Source organism: Microtus oregoni, unplaced genomic scaffold, assembly GCF_018167655.1.
Source record: "Microtus oregoni isolate MIOR12 unplaced genomic scaffold, Mior012 000009F_ref0000495, whole genome shotgun sequence".
Lineage (NCBI taxonomy): Eukaryota > Metazoa > Chordata > Mammalia > Rodentia > Cricetidae > Microtus > Microtus oregoni.
Window position 1 is genome coordinate 34,789,602 of NW_024543068.1, and position 25,772 is coordinate 34,815,373.

The 25,772-nt window shown below is 42.2% G+C and overlaps 1 protein-coding gene across 13 annotated transcripts in view; it reads right to left on the reverse strand.

Annotated features, from left to right (window-relative positions):
* Mia2 (MIA SH3 domain ER export factor 2) overlaps positions 1-22,254 on the reverse strand; it is a 70,905-nt gene extending 48,651 nt beyond the window's left edge. For 3 of the 13 annotated variants that reach the window (XM_041658139.1, XM_041658138.1, XM_041658140.1), the window contains exons 1-6: positions 21,817-22,068; positions 17,209-17,342; positions 14,629-14,715; positions 9,923-11,264; positions 6,406-6,588; positions 6,206-6,306 (exon numbers count right to left, since the gene is read on the reverse strand). In XM_041658139.1, the coding sequence (XP_041514073.1) occupies positions 6,206-6,306; positions 6,406-6,588; positions 9,923-11,264; positions 14,629-14,715; positions 17,209-17,342; positions 21,817-21,931 (1,962 nt within the window). In that variant the 5' untranslated portion in view covers positions 21,932-22,068. Of the gene's footprint in view, positions 1-485; positions 736-2,087; positions 2,320-2,706; positions 2,994-6,205; positions 6,307-6,405; positions 6,589-9,922; positions 11,265-14,628; positions 14,716-17,208; positions 17,343-21,816 lie in introns of those variants that run through there. The other 10 variants (XM_041658148.1, XM_041658144.1, XM_041658150.1 and 7 more) reach the window with 9 other exon arrangements.
* Positions 22,255-25,772: the final 3,518 nt, after the last annotated feature.

Below are 25,772 nucleotides of genomic sequence, written 5' to 3' on the forward strand. Positions count from 1 at the left end.
GAGAAAAAAAAACAGATAAATACTTTGGATCCTGAGTGTTCACTATCTCTAGAGTTTACAAGAACACATTTTACAGTAACAATAACAAAAAGGAAGAAGGCACACTACAATTAAAGGCATCTGAAAAGGGCATTATTCTTTACTGGGGAAAAATAATGAGGAATTAGAATCTTGGCTCTGGCCCCGGCTAGGTGTCCTCTTAGGTAAGAAGTTTCACCGCCAAGAAACTCCAGTTTCCGGCAGCTAGAAGAACCACGTGTAACTGACCCCTGTTCAAAATAATGTTCAGGCAAACTGACTCCGGAACTGAGAACGGTGCGGGCCCCTCTGGAAGTTCCACGTTGCCTTCCGGATGCCCTAGTCCCTTTCCCCGCGGCGAGCAGCAGCTGAGCACAGGCCGGGCGAGCGCTGTGAGCTCCGGCTAGCTTCCCCCGCCGCAGACGCTCGGCCCCACCGGGCCCACGGCTCCCGAGCCCAGGACTCACCCAGCGCAGCAGCTCCATAAGCAGCCGCACGCACCCGGCGGCCGCCCCGGACCCCACCATCGCCGCGCCCACGGGCGGAGGCCTCGCAGCCGGCCCGCCGGCCAGCAGCAGGCCCGGGCGCAGTCGGCGGGGCGCTGGGAAGGCGAAGGCGCCGGCGGCCGGCCCGCACCACCGCGGGCCCCGCGGGGGGAGCCCGCCTCTCACCCCCGGTCTTGGTCTCGCCGGTGCGGTGGAGACGCCTCCTCTACCTCTACCTCTACCAACTCCGCGGACACGTCCGCGCTCGCACTTAAAGGGCCCAAGCTCCTCGCCTGGGCCTCCAAACCCTGAGTAAGGAGATACAGAGCGCTAAGCCTGCGACTGCAAACGCAGCCGAGGCCTCGGGAGCGGTCCCGGGGTGAAAATACACCCTTCGTCCCAGCTCCCAACGCGCTCCTGTCCTCTCTTCTCAAGCACAAAACCAACACTGCGTTGCCGGGCAGAGAGACGCTGGCCTTCGTCACAATTCCGGCCAGAACGTTCGGTGGTGCACGAGCCGGCGCGCGTCAAGCCTTCCGCGTCGGCACTTCGGACTCTGGCTACCGAAGGCGTTCGGGTCAACTGTGTGTGCGCTCCGGTCAGAGTTTAACGTCTGCTGGGCAAGGCCGCTTCAGTCCTCCTCTGCCCGGCCTTCAGGTTCACTCACCTGAGGTCACCTGGTGGGCACTAGCCAGGAGCCCCAGTCTTAAGCTCCATTAGCGCCTCGGTACCTAAATCAAGCCCGGGTGGACTTCTGCCCAGCACGGGGCGCTCACGGAGAAAGGAACTAAATGTAGCAGCTTGCCCTCTAAATTTAGGGCTCTATTTTTAGGGCCATGGCATAAAGTACTGAGAGAGACGATTTTAAGCATAAGGTTTAAAAGATAACCTGTCTCTAGTGCATGTTTTCTTTACCAACACCTTCGTCTTATCCCAAACTTAAGGTGTCTTCAGTTAAGCAGTTCAGAGGTGCCCGAGAGAACTTGACACAGGAAATCATAAAAACCTTTGTAAATTCCTGTAATAAAACCTTCTAGTGAAAACACCACTTTCATGCCACAAGCACTCACACAAAATCAGAAACATCCACGGTTACAGCCAGTGACTTAGGACCAAACTGAGGCCTACCTTGTCGAAACTCAAATTGTTCTTTGCCACATCACCCTAGGGAGTTTGAGAAACTGCTGCTATCGGAGGTAGCCGAAGTTGCTCAACACTCCAGTTTTAAGATAGTGCACAACTTTCATACGTGTCGGATTGGGTTGACATTAGCTTATGTGAATACTGAAGAAGTGAGCTTAAAATTTATCTTTACATTTCAAAGACCCTTAAAGCTTCCATTACAACACTGAATTAATTACTCAAAAAAAAAATTCTTCAGTGCATCTGGGCATTTTTAGTGGGCTCCAGAATCTTACTGGGATCTTAAGATTTGTAAATAGGAAAGAAAGAATTGCTCTGCTCAGCCTGTCTTCCGTGTGTTAACCGTGTGCCCCTTTCCAGTCTGAAATAGTTACCATCCCAAAGGCTAAAAGCAGAAATGAGACAAGTGAAATTTTAGAACCAAGAAAAACCCAAGCATACCTATAGCAAACATTTCTCCACGGCAAAAGCAGTAAACTTAACAGTCAGTGCACAATTTGAAATCAACTTCTGAACGCATTCACCGTCACAGAGACACTGACCTCCTCACGCAGACCTTCCCGCTCCATGTCTTAGGAGGTTCATGTTAAAACACCCCAACGTGGAAATACAGCTCTCCTGAACACTTCATATCCTTGAGAAAGAGTCCAGATCTTAATACCTTCTGCACTCCTGTTTCCACACACACAGTGTGATCCTGTTTGGACACTGAGACAGAGGGGTGCTATAGGTGGAGCTGTGACTACCAACCTGGAATCCAATTTCATGGACTTCAAAACTTATTGAAGACAATGTGTGCACACATATTTATGCCTGTAGATAGATATTTTCTTAAATATTATACATAACACACATTAAGATTCACAACTGGAAAGAAAAGTCCTAAGATTGCTAACTACTGAAACACGAAGGTTTTTATCCTACAGTCTACTCACAGAGAGTACATAATTCCTACCAGATAAAGATATTTCAAGACTGTTCTTTGTGGACATGAGATTTTATTATCTGACGAAGGACCTGCTTTCAAGGAAACGACGGCAAATGATATTAGTGCTCTTACCAGCCACGAGAGAGCATCCACTGACACGAGCCATTGCTAACCAGATGACCTGGTCCACAGCCTGAGAAACCAGTTTCCCTCATGAAGGCCCTATGTTAGAGCTGTGACTGGCTACTCCCACTGAGTTCAGCACCAGTGACACACAGAGAAGCACTCCTCTTTGGGAAGGAAGTCTGTCGTGACACACTGCTATTCTCTGTAGGTATGACGTAAGAGCCGTTCTCAGAATCTATTGAATCAGGAGCTACCTGTTCAATAGGAGTGGCCCGTGGTCTTGTTTATGACACCTATAAATGAAGCATTGTAGGGAGGAAAAGAGGAATGTTAGAACTTCAGTCAGCTATGAAATGAAGTTGGGAAAAAGCTGTGTTGGCTGCTATCACTCGGGTGAGACCAGGAAAGTCCATCTACACACCATCAGCCTGAAACACTAATTAACTGACCAGGAAAGTCCATCTACACACCATCAGCCTGAAACACTAATTAACTGACCAGGAAAGTCCATCTACACACCATCAGCCTGAAACACTAATTAACTGACCAGGAAAGTCCATCTACACACCGTCAGCCTGAAACACTAATTAACTGAAACAATCGCCACAACCAGGCAAGACAATGTTCACTCAAACTTAACTGGAAAATTGCTCCGGTTTTTTGTTTGCAGGAGCTTTTCAGACCTGTGCTATGGGTGCCTCAAAGCCGTGCCAGATTGCTAGGTTCCAGGTCTGTTAGAGGCTCTTCAGAACATTTAATCCAATGATTGTGGGCTGCGGGCCCCAGAGAAGCCAAGAAGTTAAAATACATGCAAGCGGTTGTACAGTACAAGTCTACGTTCGTCAGCCTGAGCATCACCAGAGGAGGGAGGTTTCTACTGCAATCTTTCAGCTTTCCGAGAGAATCCGGAATTGTTAAATGAACTCACATTTTAAATATCGACAATAGACTCGTGTGTGTGTGTGTGTGTGTGTGTGTGTGTGCGCTCGCTGTGTTTTGTTACGGTTGTTTTCAGAACTGGGGAACTAAACCCAAGGCCTTGTGCAAGCCAACAAGTTCTCTCCTCCACAGGGCTGCATCCCAAGCCCACATTGCCAGGCAGGGTTTCTCTGTGTAATAGCTCTGACTGCCCTGGAACTCTCTCTGTAGTCCAGGCTGGCCTCAAACTCACAGAGATCCACCTGCCTCTGCCTCCCGAGTGCTGGGATTAAAGGCGTGCGCCACCACCTCCAGGTCCGACAATGACTTTAAATGTACAATCCCACTTCACCAGAAGCCTATCAGCTAGTCTCAGCCTCTAACACTGAAGGTTTAATACTAAGACGCTTCTCCAAAGAATATGTAACTTTCCAAGACCACAAAAAATTAAAATAGACTTAAATTCAATATTTTCATGTCTAAAGAATTTCAACTGAGCCGGGTGATGGTGGCGCACGCCTTTAATCCCAGCACTTGGGAGGCAGAGGCAGGCGGATCTCTGTGAGTTCGAGACCAGCCTGGTGTACAAGAGCTAGTTCCAGGACAGGCTCCAAAACCACAGAGAAACCCTGTCTCGAAAAACAAAAAAAAAAAAAACGCTTTTAATCCCAGCACTTGGGAGGCAGAGGCAGGCGGATCTCTGTGAGTTCGAGACCAGCCTGGTCTACAAGAGCTAGTTCCAGGACAGGCTCCAAAACCACAGAGAAACCTTGTCTCGAAAAACCCAAAAAAAAAAAAAAAAAAAGAATTTCAACTGAGACAGTTAAGGATAATATATTTGACTACATTTACTATCCCACAAAAGTAAGCCTACTTTGTAGGTTTCATTAAATACATATTTTTTTTACAATATTTATTTATTTATTATGTATACAATATTCTGTCTGTATGTCTGCAGGCCAGGAGAGGGCACCAGATCTCATTACAGATGGTTGTGAGTCACCATGTGGTTGCTGGGAATTGAGCTCAGGACCTTTGAAAGAGCAGACAATGCTCTTAACCGCTGAGCCATCTCTCCAGCCCCCTAAATAAATATTTTATAGTGACTTAAATATCACGTTCTGATTAGTAAATTATTTTTTTTAAGTTCTTAATTTCTCTGGTATAATTTTCAGTGGAGGATATTTCTTTTTGTTTTTCAAGACAAGTTTTCTCTGTGTAGGCCTGGCTGCCCTGGATTGCAGTCTGTAAACCAGGCTGCCCTTGAACTCAGAGATGCACCTGACTCTGCCTCCTGAGTACTGGAATTAAAGGCATTTGTGCCACCACCACCCACCTGCAGAAGATCTCTTTTGTGCTTAAGTGGGAACCTGTTGCAGGGCTATATCTCACTTAGTAATAAGGTTTTTAAAGATGTATTTATCTTTATTTTGTGTGTGGGGGTATTTTGCCTGCATATATGTATGTGCACCATGTGTGTGCCTTTGCCCTGGTATCCAGAAGATGGTAAGGAATCTTCTGCAACTGGAGTCACAGATGATTGTAACCTGACATGTGGGTGCCAGGAAGTGAACCCAGGTCCACTGCAAGAGCAACAAGTACCTTTAATCACTGAGCTGGCTCTCCAGGGCCCCCTCCCCTTTCTCAGATGGAGTTTCACTTTGTAGCCCAAGCTGAACTCCAACTGACAATCCTCTACCTCCCAAATGCTGGTCTTGCAGATGTGTGAAACCACATCTAGCAGACAGATTAGCAACAAAAGAGAATGTGAACAGAATCTGGAGTTTTTGCTACAGTAAAGTTAAATACTACATACAGTGCTGGTTGGTTTGTATTCTTATTACACTACTTCAAGATCACAACTGTCATTTGCTACTAACAATTTCTTCAAGACTCTTAACCTTTTCTAATTGACTCATTTAGTATAATTTTATCGAAAAAACAAAACGAAAAAAAAAACAAGAAAATCATTATTTATATATTTTTTTAAAAATTCCTGCTGGTTGGTGGTAGTGCATGCCTTTATACCTAGCACTTGCGAGGCAGAGGCAGGTGGATCTCTGAGTTTGAAGCCATCCTGGTCAGTAGAGTGAGTTCCGGGACAGCCAAGTATACACAGAGAAACCCTGCCTCAAAAAAAAAAAAAAAAAAAAAACAAACAAATAAATAAATAAATTTCTAACAACATCTATTAACAAAACCTTTATCTGAGAGGAACTCACATAAGATTTCATGGAAAGGGAAGCACTGGGAGGCTTGTAGAGGGAAGAGTCACTCAAGCACATAAGTCATTCCTATATTCGGTAAAAAAATACTGCAAAAGATTTAAAGATCCATGGGGTGGGTGACATGGCTCATCAGGTAAAGGAGCTTGCTGCCAAGCCTAGTGGTTTGATCCCTAAGACCCAAACGGGGGAATGAGAAACAGACTCCAGCAAATTGTCTTCTGACCTCCACATGTGTAGTGTGGCGCTCTCTCTCTCTCTCTCTCTCTCTCTCTCTCACACACACACACACACACACACACACACACAGAGAGAGATAACACATTAAATAAATATAAATAAAAATTTTAAATCTGACTCACCCTTTCTATAAGAATTTCGATTGTTGAAAAAGCAGAATTCATGAAGCCGAAGACATCGATTTGAAGTAAGTACTTCAGAATCTGAAACTCTGCATCATGTTCTGTTGGTTTAGAAATAAAACATATCACCATGTGCTCTCTCATTTCCGAATCTACTTTCTTCTTCAGCCAATGGACTGGAACAGATAACCATATCTTACCTTGTTGAGAAACCAGCTGACTACCAAGCAAGGCACCTTCCACAGAGCCGTCAGTGTCCGCCACAGCAGGCCCTTCAGGGTCCTCCCAGAATTCTGAATCTTCCTCGTTCCTTTTTGAAGATGAACTTTTGGAATGTGTTTCCTCATGGACGCTCACAGGTAACTCTACTTCAGAGGCCATATCTACAAATACATAGAAGGAAACATCTTTTCTAAAATCCTTGCTTCGTCGTTGGCTCCTTTTATTTTCTGGAAAGTTATTGTTGGAAACAACGTGGTCAGTATGACACGACACTGGAGAAAATGCACAAAACATTAGCTGTGGCTTGTACCAGTTCTCAAAGTAGTGTGGCAAACTGACCACAAGTTTTTGGCTTAAGTAACAGAATTTGTTCTGTTAGACTTTCTGAAGTCAAAATCTTAAAGCCATATTTGCAAAGTTGTGTTCCTTCTGGTAAACTTGAAAAAAAACAACCTCTGAAGTCCTGTCTGCATGTGAGACAACATGCCCACGGGGCTGGAGGAAGACAGGCCTTGAGGGGCTGGTATTCACACGGTGCATCCTTTAGATATTGACCGAGGAAGATCAAAAATAAAAAAAATAAAATAAAAGTACTGTACTCAGTTCTACTCCACACACGTATGGGGGGGGGGGTGTCCTAAAAACTGTGTTCAAGCAAGCAAACAGATTTTTAAAAAAAAATTAAAACATGGGAAAAATTAAAAAATGAAACCAATCATGGTGGCACAAGTCTGTAATCCCAATATTTCATAAACAAACAGAGGAGAGTGACAAGTTCAAGATCAGCCTGGGTAATCTAGCAAGACCCAGGCTTTAAAAAAGGAAACCCAGAAACTGGTGAACATCAACACTTTTTCTTCTGCTGTATAAGCTCATGATTAAGAATAATAATCATTAAGGTGCCATCCCTTTCCAGGCAGTGGTGTCACGTGCCTTTTATCCCAGCACTCGGAAGACAGAGGTAGGTGGAGCTCTGTCACAGAGAAACCCTGTCTCAAAAAACCAGCCCTCACACTCACAAAAAAAAAAGTGGGATTCCTTGGGCTGATCAAGATGGCTCAGGGGGTAAAGGTCATTGCAGCAAAATTTGACAACCTGAGTTCAAGCTCCAGGACACACACAGTGCAAGGACAGAACTGATCTTGTTGAGAGACGATCGCTCAGCAGCTAAGATCATTATTAGCCTTTTCTTCCAAAGGACCCAGGGTTCAATTCCAGCACCCACACGGTAGCTCACAACCGTCTATAACTCCTGTTTCAGGGGACCTGACCCTCTTACACAGACATGCATGCAAGCCAAACGCCGGTGATCATAAATTACAAATAAGTAGGTTTATTTAAAAAGAGAGAGAGAGAGAACTAACTCTACAATTGTTCTCTGATCATCACAGATGCACCATGGCATATGCATACAAACACAGACACACATACACATGAATAAAAACACACATTTTTAAACTAAATAAATAATTTTTTAAAAAAGATTTCATTCCTGGGGCTGGGGAGATGGCTCACTTGCTGCATTTGCAGAGGATCCAGGTTCAATTCCCAGCACCCATATAATGGCTTACAGCCATGTGTAACTCCAATTTCAGGGGATTCAATGCTGGTTTCTGGTGGTACACAAACATACCTACAGGCAAAACACTCACATAAATAAAATAATAAAATTAATTAAAGAAAAAAGATTTCTGCCAGGCATGGTAGTACATGTCTTTGATCCCCACACTAGGGAGGCAGAGGCAGGTGAATCTCTGAGTTTGAGGCCACCCTGGTTTACAGAACAAGTTCCTGGTCAGCAAAGACAACACAGAGAAACACTGTCTGAAAAATAAAATAACAAAACGGTTTCATTCCTGTTAGAAACATGCACCCAAAAAGATATAATATGCAGACATCACTCAGTGAAACAGATTTTGCTTACTTTATCTGTTAGATAACCAGGGAGTCTGAATGGCCAAAATTATTTGCAGTGTCTACAGGATGCTAATATTGGTAGCTAATTCTATTTAATAAATAGAATAGTTACTACAAGAAAAGTCATACTAGAGTTTACAGTAATTGATTTCCAAAACTGAGCCCACTAGATCATGTTCACCATTAAATATAAAATCCACAATCACTCAAGATTTTTATTGTGTGCATGTGTGTGTGAATGTATGTGTGCCACAGCATGTGTGTGGAGGTCAGGGGCCTTTTGCAAGAGTCAATACTTTGCTTGTACCTTCTGAGACCTGGAGAACATTTACACAGAAAAACGGCAGCAACACTAGGTTATTTAGAAAGAAGGTTGAAAATGATAAGGTGCCGATCAAATGTCGCACATTGCTGTTCTTTATGTCCTTTCGGGGATTCATTAAATTCAAATTTTGTCCATGGTTGTCCCTTTAATCCCACATCCATTCCACTCCATTAGCATATACCATACCATACTACACAGTTGAGAGAGCATCTTAAAATAAAATGTGTATGTGGCCCACAGAACAAACTACACAGGGCTCATAGGGGCTCACAGAGACTGAAGCAACAATCACGGACCCTGCATGGGTCTGTCCTAGGTCCTCTGGATGTACGTCATGACTGTATAGGATGGTGTTCTCGTGGGACTCCTAACAGTAGGAGTGTGTATGGGGGTGTCTCTGAGTCATTTGTCTGCATTTGGGACCCCTTTCCCACTACTGGGTCACTTCATTCAGCCTTGATAGGAGGGTTTGTATGTAGTCTTATTGTAACTTGTTATGCCATGTTCAGTTGACATCCCTGAGAGGCCTGCTCTTATGGGTTTTTTGTTTTGTTTTGTTTTGTTTTGTTTTGTTTTGTTTTAAGGGAAATGGAGGAGGAGTGGATCTGTGGGAGAGGGGAGAAACTGGAATGAGTGGAGGGAGGGGAAACTATAGCTAGAATGCAATGTATGAGAGAAAAATGAATGTGTATGTATTTGGGTATGTGTGAGTGTGTGCAAGTGGAGGCCTGAGTGGACATTTTTCATCTGCCTCAGTTTCTCTGTACGTTATTTACTGAAGCAGGTCTCTCACTGAATGGAGCTCCCCGGTCCCAGATAGTCTAGCTCATCAACTTGCCCCTGCAACCTTCTGCCTCTGCCTTCTGGGTGCTGAGCATACAAGCAGCCACCATGCCTGCCCTGCTCTTCATGTTTGGGGAGAATCCAAATTCATCCTCACGCTTATGCAGCAGGTGTTTAGTCCACTGAGCCATCTCCACGGGGCAAACATGAACCTTTTTATCTGATTGGTACTTGTGAAAATTAACCATTTGGGGCTGGAGAGATGGCTCAGTGGTTAAGAGCACTGACTGCTCTTCCAGAGGTCCTGAGTTCAATTCCCAGCACACACATGGTGGCTCACGAGCATCCGTAGTGACATCTGGTGCCTTCTTCTGGCCTGCAGGCATACATGCAGGCAGAACACTGACATAATAAATAAATAAAAGTCTTTTAAAAATCATCTTAACAAATATAAATCTTTCCACGCCAACCTGACAGGCTGTATGTGCCCTCCAGCGTCATGGGCTCTTCCACGCTCTCAGCAGCAGAATTTTCAGTGGGGAGCTTTTCAGTTTTGTCACTTTCAGAGATATTATCTTGATTCAGCGTCTGTGTGGAGAATGGTAATTCTTTGTCCTCTGGCAGACTCTGGAAGCTCCAAGGGTTATAGAAGAACTTCTTCAGATACTGCATAGAATCGGAACCATCGGTCTTCTCCAAAGCGCTTTCCTTACCTGTCTGATCTTCTGTTTCCACAACAGTTATCATTATGCTTTCTTGTTCCTTTCTGGGCTCAAAATCATTTGCTATAGGATGTTTGTGGTTCTCGGCCTCACCATCTTCACGTTTCCCATCGTCTGAAATACTTTTGTCTTCATCGGCATATGCAAAGCCGAGAATACCAAAACCAAAGTCAAACCAATTTGGGCTGGGAATTGAGCTGTCATTGATGACCTTATCTTCCTTGTCTGCTGACACTTCTCTGTATGGAGCTGAGGCTTCTTCATCAGCTGAAACAGAATTGGGAACATCTTGTAATGGTAGATTGTATTCTTTGGACAATAACTCAAGTCCTGTGTCCTCCTCTCCAAAACATGGAGCTGAGGCTTCTTCATCAGCTGAAACAGAATCGAGAACATCTTGTAATGGCAAATTGTGTTCTTTGGACAATAACTCAAGTCCTGTGTCCTCCTCTCCAAAACCTAAATAACTTGTAAACCCACCACCAAACCAGCCCGTGGCTTGAGGCTTGAGGGTGTTCTCTGACTCAGACACTAGCTCATACTGTTCCTCTGGGACTGGACTGAATTCTGGTGTCTCTGAATCAAACGGGGCTTCTGGATCTTGCTCAGGCTCCACTTGGGGTTCTCCATTGTTTAGTTTCTCTGGGTTATTCTCCTCCTCCACTGTTAATTCTCCAGTTTGAGATGAGCTTTCTTGGGTGGGTTCAGAATCTGCTTTAAAAGTCTGCTCTTCAGCTTCTTCTCTCCCCAGTCCAAACCGTCCTTGCATTTCAGGCAAGTCATGGTCCATGCTGGAAGTGTAACCCTGCTCCCCACTGCCTGTACTTCCAGCCTCTTCCAAGTCCTTATGCTCATTGGAAATCTTGAACTCTTCACGAGTTTCTGATGCTGAAATTTGGTTTTCAAACAAAGTCCCTTCAAAAGCTGCATAAAAGTCAAGTTCTGGCTGAAAATCACTTTCATATATATTATAGTTTTGGTCTTCATATTCTTCATATGGGTACATATTTCCATCACCATCGCTGTTCAACTCACTATGCTCACTTCCAAATATGTAGCCTTCCCCAAGAAGACAAAGAAAGTCAGATTCCTAAAAGAAAAAAAAGTCATAAATACCTCTCGCTAAACATTTTGAGATAGCAGACTGTAGCCAGGTGTGTTGTTTCACACCTATAATCTCAGCACTGAGGCAGCAGAGACAGGCAGATCTCTAAGACTGAGGCCAGCCTGGTCTGCAGAGGGGTTTCCAGGATAGCCAGAGCTACACAGAGAAACCCTATCTTGAAAGAAAAAGCAAAACAAACCAAAACAAAAATCATACAAGAGCACTTATTGCTCTACAGAGGACCTGAGCTCAGTTTCCAGCACCTACATCAGGTGACTCTCATTCCCTGCCTCTAACGCCAGCTCAGGGGATCTAATACCCTCTTCTTGCCTTCCTGGGCATCTGTATACATGTGGCATACACTCACACAGACAAACAAATAAAAATAAATGTTTTGTTTAAAAAAACTATTTCAAAAGTAAAATAAAGTAAAAGGATGACTATGATTTTCCCAAAAAATATACAACTACCTTAACCCCAGAGTAAAACCTAAAATCAGGTCTCTGAATCTCAAATACATGTACTGATTTCCAAGGACTAATGATATAAGCTTAAATGAAAACTCTTAGAGGATGCTTTATTTGTTATTAACCAGCTGAAAAGCATAGATTATTAATGCTTTGAGTATATTCCACATATAAGTTCTGATGAGAAGGCATGCACATGGAGTAGCTACAAAATCCGGCGCCTCCTAAGAGTGTGCTAAGTGAATGCACACATTTGTGCAGTGATTTCAGGGCACGGGCTACATAACTTAAATGTGTTTCCCCAAAAGCATATACAGGAAACTTAATGCAATCGTCATAAGAGATGGCCCCTCGTCGTCAGTAATTAGCCCATGAAGGCAATGTGAATGGGTAAAAGCTTTTATCATTATCACTGGAGTGGGCACATCATCCCAGGAATGCTTCCATCCCAGGGGTGGGCTCAGCCCCTGCTCTGTCAGGCCTTCGCTCGCTCACTCTCTTTACTGCTACCATCGGCTCTCACATTTGGGTTGTTCAGCAGGTAAAGGTGCCTACCACCTAAGGACCTGATCATCAAACCCACATAGTAGAAGGACAGAAACAACTCCAGCAAGTTGACCTCTAACCTCCATACCTGGACTGTGGCACAAGGACACACACATGCACACAAACACACACACACACCCGCACACATATGACTAACGTTGAGCACAAGTATACCATGATGTCCATGCAGAGGTTAAAGGACAAATTTGTAGATCTGATTGTCTCCAGCCACTTTCACATGGGTCCCAGGGATCAACTCAGGTCATCAGGCTTTGTGGCAAAGCTCCTTCACTGGCTCAGTCATCTTATTACTGGCTCCATTTTTTTAATTGCACACTAATTATAACATCCCCCCAATCTACATAGAGTGATAATTGTCTCGCAAAAATGCACATAATGACTGCACTGAATCTGCTGAGTTTAGACAAATCCACTTCCTTAGCATCACTAGAATGTAGGCGGAGGCTGCTTGTTTCTTTCTTGGGACGGCCAGACCCAAAATAATCACACAGAAACTATATTCTGCTTGGCCTATTAGCCCAGGCCTTTGGTTAACTAACTCTTACATCTTAAATTAACCCATTTCTATTATTCTGCATTTTACCATGAGGCTTATGGTTTACCGGTAAGGTTCTGGGGTTTCTTTCTCCTTTGGCAGTTACATGGCGTCTCTTGGACTCCACCTATTCTCTCTATATATTTCTGTTTGGATTTACCACCTGCCTTTATTCTGCCCTGCCATAGGCCCAAAGCAGCTTCTTTACTAACCAATGGTAATAAAGCATATTCACAGCATACAGAGAGGAATCCCACATCACTGGAATCTAGGAAAATACTCCAAAAGTTTCTTGAGAAGCACTAAAGATTTAAGCCGGCACCTACAGAGTACGAAGAAACCAGCTGTTCTACCCAGAGAGAGTCCCTTCAAGAAAGAGTTGGCACATTCTAAGAACAACCCCAAAGCCAGTCTATCCAGGGGTATATGTGGCTTATGGGAGGAGGGGGGCATAAGACAGAAACAGGGCACAATCAGGATCTGTGAGGCCAGGGATGGAGTCTGAGCTGTATGCCAGGGCCAGTGAAAAGCCATGGAAGGTATTTAAGGAGAGGAATGATATGACCTGATCATTTGCTTTTGTTTTCACAAGATCCATTGCGTTTTGAAGAATGAACTGGAAAGGAGCAAAATAAAGTCAAGCAGTTAGAAGGCTACTGTATTCAGGTCAAGAAGTGATGATGCCTGGCCAGGGAAATGGTTTGGTGAATAAAGGCGATTACTGTGCAGCCTGAGGATGTCAGTCCCATCCCTGGAGTCCACTTAAGCACTGAAGGTGAGAACTTACTCCTCAAAGTTGTCCTCTGACCTCCACAGGTGCTCTGTGGCAATGACTCTTCCCCTTACTATGCACACTAAGCACAATAATAATGCCGGGCAGTGGTGGTGCACGCCTTTAATCCCAGCACTCGGGAGGCACAGGCAGGCGGATCTCTGTGAGTTCAAGGCCAGCCTGGTCTACAAGAGCCTAGTGCCAGGACAGGATCCAAAGCTACAGAGAAACCCTGTCTCGAAAAACAAAACAAACAAACAAAACAAACAATAATAATAAGATAAAATTGTGAAAAAGAGAGATGACGATGCCTTGGGCATACAGAGTGGACATACAGAGAAGAGAATGTGCTACAATACAGCAGAGATAGAAGTGACAGGACCAAGTATCCGACAGGAAGTGGACAGCTAATCCCAGTGCCAACAAAAGACAGTGTGGAAGCAAACAGTCTTATTTCGCCATGTCCTTACTTGTGGTAAAACCTAGAATCTGAGTTAAACTGGCAAGTCAAATCCATATATTGAAATATCAGTTTGTGATTCCTTTTGTTTTTTAATTATATATTTTATTTAGAGTATGTTGTGTCTCTCCAGAATTCACTTTTCGAACCACCATACTCTATTGCTCAGAAAGCAAAGTCTTTAACTGTGCTGTTTTTTCTAATTGTATTCACATACCCAAACCATGCCAAGAACAAGTTCTTTTATTTTTTTATTTTATTATTAGTAATATTAGTGTTATTTGGTTTTTTCGAGACAGGCTTTCTCTGTGGCTTTGAGGCCTATTTTGGAACTAGCTGGCCTTGAACTCACAGAGATCCGCCTGCCTCTGCCTCCCAAGTGCTAAGATTAAGGGCTTGCACCACCACCACCTGGCCAAGAACAAGTTCTTAATAACCATTGTTTACAGTCACTGAAGAAGGCACACAACCAATGACATTTATTCCAAGGGAGCCATTTTGCCAAGAAACTTTTGAATCAGTTAATAGCTAAGAATGAGCTTACTCACCTTAGTTGGCATCTCGACTTCTTCAGATATGAACACCTCTTCAATCTGGACTGCATCTCTGGGGAAAAATCCAAAGTCCTTTCCTTTCTATCAAAATGGAGAGCAAAGTTATAAAGGAGAAGTGATTGAAGCAGTCATGACTACTGAGCCTCAGTTCTCCTTGTGATCTTGACTTCTAGCTACATGAAATCACAAATCATCAATTGGCTCTCAAATGCCATCTAAAATCACGAGTGGGGACTGGGGGTGTAACGAGGTGGAGGAGTACTTTCTCAGCATGCACAGGGCCCTGGATACAAGCCTCAGCGCCAAACAAGCAATAACAACAAAGAGAACACAGGCGAGGCCTTAGCTTTTTGCTATTGGACAGAATAATATAAACTTAAGGGCACAATGACCCACACTGAAAATGCCCCTGTCGAAAATGGACTATATACTCTTAATATTCTCGCTCTCTCTCTATTCTTTTATCTTTAAGATTTATATATTTTTATTTTATATGTATGGATGTTTTGCTTGGAGTGCCTGTGGGAATCAGAAGAGGCCATCAGATTCTCCAGAACCGGAGTTATAGACAGTAGTGAGCTGCCATGTGGATACTGGGAACCAAACCTGTGTCCTCTGGAAGTATAGCAAGTGCTCTTGACCGCTGGCCATTGTTCCAGCCCAGTCTGTCCCTTATTTCCTAAGGACCTTCTTCTCTCAGGTTCTGCAGATTTACACTTTTTATCTGAGATATCAAAAAGTCACAATTCAGGTGACAGCTAAGGAAGACTCCGGAGGATGTGACAAAATTGGAGTTTTCAGTGTGTCACATTCAAAAAAGGATTTAAACTCCCAGATGTATCTCTCAAGGTAGCTAAGGTCTGTGTGTCCCCAAGGGAGGATGCAGTTCCTTTTGGCTCCTGTCGACTTTTCTGGGCTAGCCTGGTAACAGAGTCTTTTGACCCAGTTCAAGTACATGTAGGATGTACCCCAAGAGTGAAGTCACCACTCAACTACTCGTGGCTCTTCTTACGCCTGTTAAGGTTTCACAGATATTTTTCTGTCTTCTGATTGATCTAACACCATCACACATTAAACATGATTCTGCTAGCTCTCGTTAGTTACACTACATAGTAAGAGCAATAGGTATTCCATAGTACATAGACTGTTTAGAAATGGCCTAGGAGTCCACAGTATGAGTCCTTAATGGTTGTAAGCATGACTATCCATCTCTATTTGTGTTAGCAAAAACGCAGAGGAGCAATTAGACTAAACATTTAATGTAACACCAAACTAAAAGCAACTGAGACTTCACTCGGACTTTTATCCATTAAACGCTGTTTTATGTAGAATTATCATTTTCATACTTAGTAAACAAACAAAAAAGATTGTTCTCTTGGCCTCTTATGATTAGACTATGTCATTTTCTTATACCTGCGTCAGATTTCTGTGATGCATTGAAAACACACTAACAGTTATTTTAAAGCCATTCTAAGCAGTAAAGAGTCCCAGTAGCTGCAGAGCAGGGCAAATCTGGCCAGTGGCAAATATTTGGTTAAACTTCCCCTGGTGGGAAGAGAAAAGTTTCAGATACAGTCTGTGCCTTCAGACTGATATGGTGTTGCACACCAGCAACATCGACACTCGGGAGGATCTGGCATTCAGGCTCAGCTACACTGGGAGTTTATGGACAGCCTGGCCTATATGAAACTCATTGCTCATTCAGACAGTGAGCACAGAGACTGCACTGGGGAAGAACTTGGTACATACACAATATGGGAGCACTGTGGGACTCTACCAGATTGGTCATGTCTGGTGAGCTTGGAAGAAGACTCATCCATCATAGCATGCCGTTATTACAAAAAACATAATACATAGCAGAGATATAAATCTTTTCAATCAAAAACATTCCTTATTATCCTTAGAGATAGTTTAGGCTGCTTTTAGTTTGGCAAAATAAAAGGTCTCGCTGTTATTCTTTTATTGTCCATAAAAATATATATACCTTTCTTCCCTAGAGTATCACCCTTTCTGTTGACCTCTCCAACACACTTCAGCCCTCGCTCTTCAGATAGACATGCTCTGGAATCTCATCAATTAACGTCTCAGTCTTTCTCAAACTTGGTCACTGACAGCACAGAGAGATGGTTGTGGTGGCCATTATATCTGTTAGTACTCATAAAGGCTTTCTAAATAAATATGAATTCTAGGCTTAAAACAATCTATGTTATGTAAAGATAATTTCGAAGCACTGTTTTATTCCTTCATTTCAAGCTGCCTACCCAAAAACTTCTTTTTATAGAAATTTTAGAGCCATCGCTAAATGTGATTTGGTTTTTTTGTTTTTTTGTTTTTTTTTTTTTTTGAGCCCTGGCTGGTCTGGAACTTGCTATGTTGATCAGAGAGGCTGGCTTTGTACCTAGTACTAGGGTTAAAGGTGTGCATATAATCATATTTTGTTTGTTTGTTTGCTTAAGTATGATGAGGGTTTTAATATTTATATAGTGATAAGAGTTCCTTTATAGACTAACAGGGAGTATCCTTGTGCAAGTTGGCCATTTATTCCGCATTCAGTTCTTAAAACTAGATACTTACGCTGCCTGCCCACAGATCTTCTCTCTCTCCCGCAAGCTTAACATAAACAGATATCTCTTCGCCCTCAGTAAAGTTCAGGTACCGACAGTCAGGTCCTGTGTGATCTGTCAGGGCTAGGACTCTGCTGATTAAGGCTGCATAGACACATAAAAAAAAAAAGCACACACTTTAAAAATGTTACTGCCTCTCATTTACTTATTTGTAGACAAGGTCCTGTTATGTATCCTATACTAGCCTCAAGCTTAAAATCTTTCTGCTTCAGCTTCTCCCAGGTGCTGAGATTATATATATATATATATATATATATATATATATATATATGCATATATATATATATATATATATATATATATATATACCATGCTTGACTCCTCCAGCCACTTTGCCTTCCTTCAATCTATCCTTTAAGGTTTTCATTTTTTCTTTCTTTCTTTCTTTTTTTTTTCTTTTCTTTTTTTTTTTTTGGCAGGACTTCACTGTGTAACAGTCCTGGCTGTTCTGGAACTAGCTCTTGTAGACCAGGCTGGCCTCGAACTCACCGAGATCCACCTGCCTCTGCCTTCTGAGTGCTGGGATAAAAGGCGTGTGCTACCACCACCTGGCCATCCCTTATGTTTTGAAATGAGAGCTGGCCCTGATAGTTACACTTGTAATCCCCACACTCATGAAGCTGAGGTAGGAGGATTTCAAGAATTTAGGCTATGTCTTAGTAAGGGTTTCTATTGCCGTGGAGAGACAACATGACCACAGCAACTCTGATAAGGAAAACATTTAATTGTGGTGACTCATTTACAGTTTCAGATGTTCAGCCCATGTGTGCAGGCAGACACGATGCTGGCTATATCTTGATCAAAGGCAACAGGAAGTGTCTGTGCCACTCGGCCAAAAGCCTGCCCCCACAGTCACACACTTCTCCAGGAAGGTCATACCTACTCCAACAAAACCACAATAGTGCCACTCCCTCTGAGCTTCTGGGGCCAATACATTCAAACTACCACAGGCTATTTCTTTTTTTTTTTCTTTTTTCTAAAAGGTGGCTGGAGAGACAGCCGTGGGTGCTGGGAATCATAGGCTATTTCTATAATAGTAGTAGTAGTAGTAGTAGTAGTAGTAGTAGTAGTAGTAATAATAAAGTTTGAAATACTAATCTCAAAAACCAAAATAAACTTTTCACTGCACACAGATTCAAGCCCAGATTTTTTGGCACAGTATTAAAGATTATTTACAATGATCCCACTTACTCATTTTTTATTTAAATTACATTTGCGGGTGAGCACACATGTGTGCATGTGTGTGTGTACATGTCTAGTGTATGTGCAGAGGCCAGAGCACAACTTTTAAGAGTCAGTTCTCTTCTGGTATCCTGTGGGTCCCGGTTGTCAATAAACTCAGGCTGTCAGGCTTGGCAGCAAGCGCCTCTACCCATTGAGTATCTCACAGGCTCTCCCTTCCTTATTGCGTTTTATGTCTTAAAGATGTCTATATTTCATTTTATGTGTTTGAGCGTTTTGCTTGCATGATTGTATATGCACCATATGTGTGCCTGGTGTTCACAAAGGCCAGAGAGGGTACCAGATCCACTGGCATTGGATCTATGGGTGGTTGTGAGCTGCCATGTAGGTGCGGGGAAGCAAACCCAGATCCTCTGCAGGAGCAGTAGGCCCTCATAACTACAGAGCCATTAGATTTTCATTCTGTTAAATCCTAGGTGCATATCTGTAAGGCAAACAACCCCATTTCATTCTAAAAGTGAGCGTTTAGCTAAGGCTTACGGGGCTGGTCATAGAGCTATGGTTGGCTAGATCTGCCCTGAGAGTTTTTTTTAACTGCAACATCACCTTCCTTATCCTAAGTATCTATCTTCCCTCAGTCTTCTTGCTTAGCTCGAATCTTGCTTCCTGTCTGAGTCTGAACTCCAGCATTACCTGCTGTCCTCACAATTTTATGTCACCATTGTATCACCTTGATCTGTTGTGCCATTATTAAATAAAATTAATATTTCTACAGAGGAAGAAATGGCTTGCATTTCACTTTTATTTCCTTATTTCCTTTTAAAACATTGTATTAAAGCACATTCCCCGGAGACACGGGAGGCCCTCAGTGACTCTGAGTGAATCACGTATGCTTGATTCAGCCCTCAAGTGTCTAGGGTAACATACGCATCATATAACTATTATGGTGCTAACGTGTAAAATTTAAAAACTGATTAAGTCCTTCAATCAGAGTCAAAATAGTTCTGAGCGATTGTGGCCCAAGTCTTTAATCCCAGCACTCAGGAGGCAGAGGCATGAGGATTTCTGTAACTTTGAGACCAGCCTGGTCTACAGAGCTAGTTCCAGGACAGGCTCCAAAGCCAAAGAGAAACCCGGTCTCGAAAAACAAAAAAACAACAACAACAACAACAAAAAAAACGCATTATAAATTACTATGAATTTGAATTTCCATTGAATCCTAAAGATATTAAAGTGCTGATATAATACAAAATGGAAAAGAATTGTCATTGTAGAGTACTGTGGCCAGAAACTTCTCTACATATTGAATGCCTTTTCCTTAAGAAAAAAGGATAATGCATAAAAAAATCACCCATGAAATGTTTATATTTAAATTGCTCATATGTTGCATTTTGAAATGCTGACTTTTGGATATGTGGCTGCTGCACTCACAAATGCACAGCAGCTGTGGTTGCCTGCCAAAGATCTGTGAAAGATCAAACTATTGACATCCCAGCACAGAGCAGGGCGGGAAGGACTACTAGCTGAGGAGCTACTGAGTCCCTGGTTTCTGAGGGAGGAGTCATTTCTCTAGGGGTGTGGCCACTGGTAGGCTGCACGTGGTGCCGTGGATGGCTCCACACCCTCAAGGTGGTTCACAACAATCTGTAACTCCAGTGCCAGGGGCTTCCATGGCCTCTTCTGACCTCTGCCAGCACCAGGCATGCAGACACAACACTCACAAGCAAAATAAAATGAATAATAAATCTTTTAAAAATAACTTTCTTTTAAAAATTAAACCCTTTAATCCCAGCACTTGGGAGGCAGAAAGCAGGCAGATCTCTGTGAGTTTAAGGCCGGTCTGGTGTACAGAGTGAGTTCCAGGACAGCCAGGACTATCTCAAAACAAAACAAAACAAGCAAAAACCAAACAACAACAACAAAAAAATGATGAAAAGAAAGAAGACAAGGAAGAGAGGGAGGGAGGGAAGGAAGGAAGGAGGGAGAAAGGAAGGAAAGAAAGATGTACTAAACATTAGTTTCAAATGACTTCTGAGAAAGGTTACAAAAATTTTTATTCATAAAAATATTACTCCCGGGTGGTGGTGACACACACCTTTAATCCCAGCACATGGGATGCAGAAGTAAGCAAATCTCTGAGTTCGAGACCAGCCTGGTCTATAAAGCAAGTTCCAGGGCAGTCAGAGCTACAAATAAATCTTTTATACATATACATATATACATATATATACTAGAAATGTTTTGTTACATATAGTTATATTTTGTATTTAAATTTACATTTTGCAAAATTAAAAACAGTTTTCATGTTGGAAAGATAGAAATTATTTTCAGCAACTCTAAGATGAACATACAATATTTTCTTTTTCTGTTTTTGTTGTTGTTGCTCTATTTTGAGACAAAGAACTCACTATGTAGATCAAGCTGGCCTGGGACTACAGATCTGCCAACTTCTGCCTCCTGAGTGCAGGGACTAAAGATGTGTGTCATCATACTCTGCAGGATAAAGTTATTTTGCATCAACATGTGGAAGACAAAAAAATAAGTTCTTGGAGCTAGAGAGATGATTGAGTGGTTGGTTAAGAGTACTTACTGCTCTTGCAGAGGACCCAGAACCAGTTCCCAGCACCCACCTGGAAGCTCATAACTGTCTGTAATTCAAGTGCCTGGGAATCCAATGCCCTCTTTTGGATTCTGTGATCACTAGGCACATATATTGTATAATACATAAATACCTGTGGGCAAAATACTAACATATATAAAATAAAAATTTTAAACGTAAGTTCTCAGGCAACTTACTTAACAAAGTAGAAATTAATTTCTCATATTAGAAACTCGGGAATTTAATATTGAATGTTATCATATGTATTGGAACACTTATTTCAGCATTTTGCATAATAAATTAAAACAAATGACTAACATTTGATACAATTTAGACAGGTAAATCATGACACTTGAAATAAAAACATTTTTGGAGAAACTCACGAGAATCAGAAAGTGTTGATCGTGAAACAGAAACTAAAATGCAGAAGCTTCATAAAGAGAGAATTACCAAAACGCCCGATGTCTTTTTAAACTACTCAATCATCAAGAAATAGTAAAGTTTTTAGTTTTTACTTAGTTTTTGACACATGGATTAATGCCATTTCTGGCATATTTCTATACCAATCTTATTTTTGTCTTTTACGTTAAATTTATACTAACGCTGTCACAAAATGTTTTGCTTCAGAATTCCCTTTTTTTTTTTATATCAAGCTGTAGTTTATAACTTAAAGATTTCTCAATACTATTCACTTTGATTTCATCACACAGGTCCACAGTAGCATTTAATGTGACTTTTAGAACTCAATGTAAGACTGAAGAAGAAAAGCAAACTTACTTTCACACTCCAAGTCACCACACTTTTTGAGGTGCGCCAGCAGCTTTGTACCCTCCAGAACCTTGGCCAGAGAAATAAGCAGAAGGAGGATTCTTGGAACACTGATTTCCGCCATGCTTCCACAGGACACCAGGACTGCTGAACCAGCGTCAGAATGCTTGTTAGGTCGCAGACATGCCAGCCAAGCAGCAGACACTCTTCGGTAGCACAAGAGGAAACGGCTGAGTACTTTTCAGTTCCTCTGTAGCTACATTTTCCTGTCGGTTACCGGCTCAGCTTCAGGAATTAACACTCTTTGGTCTCAGTCTGCAGTGTCAGTTAGCCAGATGATACGGATGGGCTTAATAATTAACGGGGATTTTTAGTTGGACTAAGGTTTTGTAAAGTAGCCCATGTGAAACTGACTCACTGAAGGCAGCTTGCGCTCAGTAGGGCAGTTCTTCGGCTGCCACGAAAAGGTGGTCAGTCTCTACCGTCGTCTTCAGGAAGAGCGGTCCACAAGCACAAACCAAATGTGTACTGTATGCGAATTCTAACTTCAAAAGAGAAGGCACAGAGCCAGAAAATGGTGACTAATGCAGTCAGTAGATGCATTCACCGTGAATGACAATCTCAGTTCGATATTACCTGGGACCTACTTGGTAGAAGGACAGAACCGATCCCCACAAGTGGTAGTCGGACCTACAGTCAGAGAGAGAGAGAGGGAGAGAGAGAGAGAGAGAGAGAGAGAGAGAGAGAGAGAGAGAGAGAGTAAATCAATAAATGTAATTTTAAAAGTTAAATGCATAATCTAAATGAATTTACTCCTTTGCAAAAAAAGCTTCAAATGTAGAAATTAGACTAGAAACAATGGCTGTATATGTGGCATTAAAAAGACAGGATATATTTATACAAAAAACAGTATGAATTTATGTTAAAAGTATGATTGTGAAATGTGATTATCAGAAAAACTCTTCCTTTGGGTATTTGTAAAAAATATCTTCAGTGTTATTATGAAGTCATAATTAGAGCAATAGCTAAAACATAATAACTACTTACTATGATCCACATATTATCTGAAGTACTTAGGTAGTTTACATAGATACATGATGTGATTTCAACTTCATATCAGCTCTCTAGGGTAGGTGACATTATCACCCTGATATGTGCATAAGAACCAAAGTAGAGACAGGCTAAGTCACCCACATTCAGTGAATAAAGATAAATTTAAACCTATGTACTGTGAAAAAAAAACAGCACAGCATCTACTGCATCTTATGTCTTCTTCTGTGCAAAAACAGAAGTGGAGAATTATTCTACATTTAAAATGACATCTCTGAGGATGAAGGGGACATGAGAGATGGGAGAACCCCGACACTGCTCCCCACAAGGTGGAAATGTTTCAGAATGTGTTCTCCTTTATAGCTCTCTTTTGTAAAAACCAGGGAACATACGCCATTTAAAAATAAGGTATGAAAATTGAGTCATTTGAATGCTGTTGTTGCTTTAAGAGATCAAAGTCCTATATTGGGAAATTTTGTTTAAGGGACTAGATCTGAAGGTCCCCGAGTCCGAATGCAGTACACTGCACTCTAGTGCCAGAAATGACACATATCCATCACCCCCGACGAGCTAAAGGACCTTTGCTTTCAAAGTCCTAAAAGGACAGAAATAAATTGCCTGCTGGTTTGTTTACACAAGAGGGTCAGTCAGTCAGTCGGCTTGCAACAGAGCATTCCATAGCTATACACACACACACACACACACACACACACACACACACACACACGGTGTAGATTAGGTTCTTGACCAATATCATAAGTCCAAAATTATCATTATTAATGACATTGAAATAAAAATCAGCTCTTTGGGGCCAGGTGTGGTAGCACATGCCTTTAATCTTAGCACTCCAGGGAGGCAGGATTTCTGTGAATTTCAAACCAGACTGATCTACAGAAAAGTTCCAGGGAAAGACCCTGCATCAGTGAGAGAGAGTGGTTTGGTGCGAAGCTATTTTCACAATTTATTTTTATCAAAGCCACACTAGAAGCTTCAGAGGCAGCACGTCTAGGAAGAGCACTTGCATTTTTTTGTTTGTTTGGTTGGTTTTTTTGAGACAGGGTTTCTCTATGTAGCTTCAGTGCCTGTCTTGGAGCTTGCTCTGTAGACCAGGCTGGCCTCGAACTCACAGAGATTTTTCTGCCTCTACCTTCCATGTGTTAGGATTAAAGGCGTGCACCACCACCACCAAGGGAGCACTTATGCTCTTGCAGAGGACTCAAGTTGAGTTCCCAGTGTCCTGAGAGATCTATCACCTCTGGTACCTGCACCTCATGTGCACAAATCCACATATAGACATCTAATTAAAAATAATAAAAATAAGCTGGGCAGTAGTACAACAATAAAAATAAAACTTTAAAAATTAGAGCCAATAATAAATTGAGATAATAACAATTTTAAGTGTCGTCATTTATATTCAGTACTAAAGACCTCATTAATTAAATTCAGAATTAACGATGTTCCGAAGTAGTAATAAATGGGTAGATGAGATAGATGACTTAGTGGGTGAGGTGTCTGTCCTGCAAACCTGCTGAACTGAGTTTAATACTGAGTGTAATATAGGTGAAAGAAAAGAACTGACTCCACAAATCTGTTCAGATCAAGATTTAAAGATAAAAGAAAACGAAGCCGGGTGGTTGTGGTATATGCCATTAATTCCAGCACTCAGGAGGCAGAAGCAGGTGGATCTCTGTGAGTTCAAGGTTGGCCTGGTCTACTACAGAGTGAGTTCCAGGACAGCACAGGCTACACAAAGAAATTCTGTCTTGAAGAAAAAGGAAGGAAGGAACGAAGGAAGGAAGGAAGGAAGAAAGGAAGGAAGGAGAAGAAAAGAAAGAAATGAATTACTAAAAATAACAGCTACATCAATTTAGATATTACCTAACAGCTGATGCAGTCTGTAGATTAAATGTATCTATATTCGTCTACAAAGTCAACACTAAGGAAGATGTCATGGTAACAAAATGCAGCCATTGGAGATAAGAAAGCCTACTGTACAAAGCTGAAATCTGGATTGTTAAAGTCATACATCATATCCTCCAGACAAAAGCACAGAGCAGTCTTTCCACCAAAACATTGAAGCATCCTCATGAGTGTTTGATTCTTAATGTAGTGGCATTATTGCCAACACTATACGATATTGCCTCCTTTCTAAAGTCTCAAATTTCCTAAAGTGAAAATGTGTTTCCTTAAACCATCTGCCTGTCTCTGGCAATGTATAAGATAAGTTCGTTGAGGAACACCTTAGAATACATAACTGAATAGAGCCGTAGAGCTGTACCAAGGTCCAGGCACGAGACCAGAGCCTTTGTATAAAGTCCCCGAGGTCAGCAGGCGCATAGTAAGAAGAAAGGCCCAGGAACGACTGGGCGTGAAGCTTGTATGGAAGGTAGGATTATCTGCCCAGTCAGCTGACAGTCTCCAGGGAGGCTGGATGTCAAAGTCTGCCTTCACTGCGGGGAGTCACCTTACCCAAGATTACTCCTCCTCGGTGTTCCAGTGCCTCTCGGGGAATAAACAAGATAGGAAAGGGCAAAGTCATTTCTCATCCAGTGCTTCCTGCTGACTAAGAGTTGTGATTTGATGTCTTTGGTGCTTTTCTGCTTTCTCCCCCTTTCTTTTGAGAAAATTAATCCCTTGAGCCCCAAACCTATTCTCAGCATCTGCTTCTCTAGAAGGCCCAGTCTTAGAAACCATAAGATACAGACCAAGGGAAAAAAAAAGTAAACATACATGTTTCAGTCTATCATTTGTGCTAGTCACTCTGACTTCCTTGTGTGTTTGTGTTGCTGAAGTCCACAATGTAATTCTACTCACCATTTTACGTTTTGTTTCTTGGTTTTGTTTTTTGTTGCTGTTGTTTTGTTTTGTTGTTTCTAGATAGGGTTTTCTATGTAGTAGCTGTTGCTGCCCTAGAA